At 47.6% G+C, this 6,000-nt stretch overlaps 1 protein-coding gene across 1 annotated transcript; it reads right to left on the bottom strand.

The window, feature by feature from the left end:
* Positions 1–2,749: 2,749 nt before the first annotated feature.
* On the bottom strand, positions 2,750–5,622 carry LOC132516479 (PRAME family member 12-like). Its single transcript, XM_060142877.1, has 3 exons — positions 5,336–5,622; positions 4,319–4,891; positions 2,750–3,308 (listed from the first exon to the last, which is right to left on the bottom strand). The coding sequence occupies exons 1-3, from the start codon at positions 5,620–5,622 to the stop codon at positions 2,750–2,752; spliced, it is 1,419 nt and encodes a 472-aa protein (XP_059998860.1).
* Positions 5,623–6,000: the final 378 nt, after the last annotated feature.

Below are 6,000 nucleotides of genomic sequence, written 5' to 3' on the forward strand. Positions count from 1 at the left end.
CAGCAGATTTTTAAAAAAATACTGAACCGTGCTGTCCTGTCTGCCAAACAGGCCAAATTTATATCCTCTGACCTGATCAACCAGCAGGTGGCCTACAAGACTTGAGGCTCAGAATGTCTATAACCAGAGATGAATCCAATCACTCCTATGTCCACGCCCAACCCTCCCTGCACTGGCTACTAGAGCAGCTTGGTAAATCATGATTCATTGGTGGCCACATGTAAATGCTGAGACACATTTCATGTCCTGGGTTTGTTCTCCTCCCCTGTTGCAAGGAATAGAGGGTAAGCTAGAGGGATAAAGAATCCTGGGGGCTTCTGCTATGAAGGAAAAGACTCATTTAATAATGTCTTACTGTTTGCCAGGTTGGGTGCCAAGCCCACAAGTGCATCATCTCATTGGATCCTACACAAATCCCAGAAACTAAAAAAAAAAAAAAAAAAAAGTCCCAGAAACTAGGTTTGTAACATTGTCTTTCTTTCACAAGAAAACTGAGCTTTTACCTAAGGTCCCCCCAACCCTACATCCCCTCCCTTACTGAGTCAACAACACCAGCCCCTGAATCCTCAGCAGGGAGCTTTGCTGTGAATGCCCTTTGTTAGGGTCACTATGATGGTTAAAATTTTTCTCTATGAATATTGCTGTGCAAAAAAATGATGGTAAAGAATGAATTCTGGATGAGGGTGTTTCTGGAAGAAATTAACATTGGAAACAGTAGACTGAGTGAAGAGATCTGCCCTCATCAGTATGGGTGGGCATCATGCAATCCTTGGGTTCTGCATGAAACAAAGAGGACAAGTTCTCTCCTCCTCTCTCTTCTTACCCATGAATATCAAAGCTTCTGGCTCTCAAGTTTCCATACTGTGAAACTTAAACCAGTGGTCCCCTGGTTCTCAGGTCTTTGGCCTCAGACTTGGAGTAACACCATCAGCTTACCTGATTCTCAACCTTAATCCTCAGTCTCAGTTATACCACTGGCTTTGTTGACTCTCTAGTTTACAGACAGCACGCTGAGGGACTTCTCAGCCTCTGTAATCATGCAAGCCCATTCCCATAATAAATCTCCTTTAATATATATACAGGTGACCCTGGAAAACACTGGTTTGAAATGATCAGATTCACTTACACACAGAGTTTTTCAGGAGTAAATATAGTTCTACAGGATCTAGTTAGTGGAACCAAGGATGTGGGAATGAGGCTATGCAGGGCAGACAATAAGTTATATGGGGATTTTTCAACTGAGAAGGGGGTGGTAACCCTCACTGACACATTGCTCAGCAATCAGACGTACCCTGTTGGTTACTCAGGAGAACCCTGACAAATACAGTCTTACCAGAGGCAAGTAGGTCACCTACACCCACAAGTGTTTTGTTATACATTATACATTCTGATTATCTGATGGCAAAACATGCTATTCTAGTCTTCCCTGTTGGTGAGAAATAGGTTTTATGGGAATAAATTTAATCTCTCATTGATATAATCTAGCCCCTGAAAGGATATAATTTTTTTTAAATAAATTTATTTATTTATTTTTGGCTGTGTTGAGTCTTCGTTGCTGCTCTCGGGCTTTCTCTAGTTGCAGCAAGCGGGGCTTCCCATTGTGGTGGCTTCTCTTGTTGTGCAGCTTGGGCTCTAGGTGCACAGGCTTCAATAGTTGTGGCACACGGGCTCAGTAGTTATGGCTCACAGGCTCTCGAGTGCAGGCTCAGTAGTTGTGGCGCACGGGCTTAGTTGCTCCACGGCATGTGGGATCTTCCCAGACCAGGGCTCGAACCCGTGTCCCCTGCATTGGCAGGAGGATTCTAAACCACTACTCCACCAGGGAAGTCCTGAAAGGATATAATTTTTAATGAGGTATAAAAACACTAAAACCATGTTACATGCCTGTATGATTTTAGTAGTTAGCTAAAAGAAATTTGTATAACTTCCCTGGTCCAACTGGATTAATTCAGGAAGGACCATTACTCACCATGGGTCCAGAGGTTCAGCTTATCTGCAGTGTGGATGACCCCTTCCAGAACTGGGAGCCATGCCTTGTGCAGTAAAGCCCATTCCCTCCACCTTGAAAAGTCAAGAACTGAGAGTTATGGACCCACCAGGAGAACCGTGAGGACTGCTCATGTCCAGGGTCACGGCCTGAGCCAGCAGTGAGGGCCCTGCCGAGAACTCTTCACTCCAGTGGTTCACTGACCACGGAGTATGTTCCCCTTTGTGTGTATTAACCCACTGAACAGCCACAGAAATAAGCAAGGAAGTATGAGATGCTCCGGACTAAAGAACTGGTGGGAACGGTAAGATCAGAGATCATAGACAATTCAGAGCCATTGTTTTCTTCCATCAGTATCTGGATTCCTGCAGTATAAACTGAGAAATCAGGATAATACAGCATGGAGGGCAGCAGTCAGTTTACACTGAGGGTCTCTTTATTTCTGACCATTCGTTTACAACCATCTACCCAGGGATAACTCCAACACGTGGGTCTCAAGACTCAATCCACCTCCAGAAATTTAGGTTCATATTTCTGACTCTATAAGACACATGTCCCCAAAAGACCTATTACCTGTCAGAGTCAACTTTTCCCTCTGCAATCCTGCACCCTCCCTTAATCACTTTCTCTTCTCCATTCACATTGAGCAGATGTCTGAAACCATGGGTCTGTTTTCCCTTTACGATTCAACTATGTCCTAGATATCAGTTTCCAAGTGCTCAGAAGAAAGCTTTTAGACGTACCCAAGTAGCTAGGGGTATTTCAGCGGTATACGATGGGCTGGGGATGAGAGAATGTGTCATCTCCACAGTGCAGACGGGGGCTGGAACTAATCCAAATGATCCTGGGACGTCCTAAGACTCGCAGAATCTCAAACAGTTCAGCCCGACACTGTGCAAGTCTCCCAGGTTGGAGGATTCGCTGAGAGCTGTAACTCTCCTGAGGGACAGGATACAGCTCCTGACTTAAACTGGGCAGCCCGGAGGTGTGTCGCAGCAGCTTCTCCATGACGGCCATGGAGATGACGTTTCCACGCAGGCTAAAGAACATGAGCTGGGAGCAGCGGCTCAGGGGCAGCAGGATGGTCTCGAGGTGAGAGTCCATGATCCCACATTGCTCTAAATACAGTTCCTGGAGGGTGGCTGCAACTTTCTCCAACAGAACCGGGAGGAGCTCAGGACTCGAGTAGGTCAGGGTGATGCCACTCAGATCCAGGCCCTTTAGCTGACTGATGTTCGGACACTGGGACAGATGGCTCAGGTCTGAATCCGAAAGGAGGCAGTGAGTTATTGCAAGGTTGTCCAAGGGGTTTGTCAGACACCTGGGGAGAAACAGAGCAATTAGGTCTTGGAAACCGAGGTGGAAGTTGACCTCAAGTAGGGAGACAAGTGATTTGCCCAAGCCCAAGGTTAGTCTGATCATCTGATAACGATCAATACCCAGAATGCCCAGTCTCATTTTAACCTGAGTCCTTTCACCTTCCTGTGTGACTGAGTCAAGTTGAAAGCTCTCTTTCCTCATCAGTCAAGCAGAGAAAAACTTACTACACTTCTTATGAGGATGAACGAAGATAATAGAGTACACTAGAACACGCTCAGGGGAGAGCCTGACACCTTGTCTCAGTAAAGAGTGGGCATGACTGAATTTTAATAGTAAGATACATACATAAAATGCTTCCTACTCAGGTTTCCTTCAGCCCACGTTTGGGCCACAGGCACGCATATCTCAGGCCAGGTAAGGCTTCTGGGTGATGTGCATAGTGGAACCACCAGGGCAACATCTCAGGACATCAATTGAGGTTGCCAGTCTGCAGGGGCTCAGTTACATTCCTGCATCATCTGCAAACCATCTACCAGTTTTTATTCTGCTTTAGGCTCCTGATCTATTACCAGCATCTCCAGAATCACGCATTATCCATATATTAATTACCTTATCAGGAGGAAAAAACAACCTTCTGCAAACAGGGAATTTGAGATAGGCTTATTGTGGTCACAACACTGGTGAGCACAGAGCTTCCATTTAGAAATGCTCAGGCCTGATGGAGTTTTCCCTCTTCAATGCCCCCTTCCCTTAGTTATTTTCTTAATTCATCTAAACCAAGCTATCTCTTCCTAAAGAAGAAATCATATACCCACACCACTAGATCCTAACCCCTAGTCCATAGCTTCCTAGCAGGGTGTCCCTTTCTAGAGGCTCTATCCCAGTTTGGGCCCCTACCTTGATTTGCGTGGTTATGTGATACCACAGTTCAGGATAGAGAAGCAAAAGGGACAGTGCTTTGGATATTCTAGTGTTGTGTTCGCTGTTACCTGAACAATGGTGCACACTCACCTGAGCATCTGGTCCAGGCATCCTTCAAGGAAGGAGTGAGATTCCAGATGGAGATCCCGGAGGTGGTGCAGCCTGAGGAACTGAGAGGTAATTTGGACAAAGTGCTGCTGTTCCTGCCCCCCAAGTGCAGACATGTGGATGTTGGAGAGAAGGAGTCTCTGCACTTTATTCATCTGGCCCAGGAGAGGAGCAAACACGGCCAGGGTGGACAGATGCCAGGTGCAGTTCACTTGCACCTCCTGGATACAGTCCAACTGTACCATACTCAGGACCTTCATAATATTTTCCATGGGAAATGAAAGAATCCTCAGCTTCTTACAGCACAGGTGTATGGAAGCTTTCCTCTGCTCTACCCACCTGATGAGGTAGGTGAGGAATCCATCCAAGGTCCTTTCCTTGAGATGAAGTTCTATGAATACCTCCAAGGGAGCCCCGGGCTGTTTTGTCCTTGACCTGTCCTCAGCCACTTGTGCCATCAGTGAGCTTGAACACCCATGGACCCTGTATCCAGACCACATTCTCCAGAAGTCCTGACTGGTATTTCTTAAATCCAGCACCCGCAGTTTGCACCTCCTGTGGGGAAACAGCAGATTGGCAGCGATGGCTTAAGATCCACACATAATGAAACCACAGTCTCAGCATTTAGGCAACACTCAGACTTCCCACCCAAGCTTTTACTTCTCATCCCTGACATCACCTGCTGTCTTGCCCTCTTCTACCCTCTCTGCCTCACATTCCTCCATCTCCTTTCCCCTTCCATCCTTCCTGGCTTTCTACACCTATTACCCTTATGCATCCCTGGCTGAGACATGTACTTTCAGGCTCCCCTGCATCTTAGGCACTCGTACACTGCTGGAAGGCATTTCCCCAAATGAGCTCAGCAACGGCCAAGTCTCTGTGTCTCCTCATTGGCATCATCGAAGCCTCTGTTCCATCCCTTGTCCATCCACTCTCCTGACTTCAGCTTTCTCTTCAGAGCTGCCCAAAACCTTACTAGGCTCCCTTGATCAGACTCACCTGGGATGATCTTTCTGTGCAAGCAGGATATCAAGTCCATCCAGCACTGCTTGTAAGGTTCCCAGATGAGGCATCTTCATCAGGCCCCCCAGAGGCAGGCGGACAAAGGGCCAGGCTTGCACCATGGCCTTCAGGGTCTCGCTGCATCTCCCATAGAAGGCCTCCATGAACACTGGGGGGAAGAGCTCTGTGGGCAGATCCTTCAGAGCCGTGATGGTCGAGGCCTCATCCCTCAGCAAGCTCATTCCCGCCAGGTCCAGGAGTCTCAGGGGGTTCTGCACACTCATCGTGACTCTGCTCCTAAAGGAATCCTGTGGAAACTTGCAGGGAACAAGGAATCTTTCTCAGGTTAAGCATGAGCACCCCTTACTCGGTCCCCCCCCTTCAGAAGAACCAACTCAGAGCCAAAGTCACTGCTCTGGCAGTGGTGGAAGAGCCTCAGTTTAGCAGAATTCCACTCTGGGCTCAGTGGGTCCAAAGCCATAGCTTTGCCCTTGTGGGCACCAGAACAAGCTTCTCACAAGTACCAAGGAGGAAGAAACCCACCCACTCGTCCATCCATTTCCATTCACTGCTTTGCTCAATTAGGTTGCACTGGGAAGTGGGTACCATGAGCCTGAAGGCTGACCCCGGTCTTTTTGGGGGAAACCTTTCAGACCGCCACT

Source organism: Lagenorhynchus albirostris, chromosome 2 (assembly GCF_949774975.1).
Source record: "Lagenorhynchus albirostris chromosome 2, mLagAlb1.1, whole genome shotgun sequence".
Taxonomy (NCBI): Eukaryota; Metazoa; Chordata; class Mammalia; order Artiodactyla; family Delphinidae; genus Lagenorhynchus; species Lagenorhynchus albirostris.

What these genes read in the sequence shown, in the direction of transcription:
- LOC132516479 (XM_060142877.1), bottom strand. Translation starts at nt 5,622, where the DNA reads ATGAGTGTGCAGAACCCCCTGAGACTCCTGGACCTGGCGGGAATGAGC. An exon ending in GCACAGAAAGATCATCCCAG is followed by an intron (nt 4,892 to 5,335) that starts GTGAGTCTGATC and finishes GTTTCCCCACAG; the next exon opens with GAGGTGCAAACTGCGGGTGC. An exon ending in TGCCTGGACCAGATGCTCAG is followed by an intron (nt 3,309 to 4,318) that starts GTGAGTGTGCAC and finishes GTTTCTCCCCAG; the next exon opens with GTGTCTGACAAACCCCTTGG.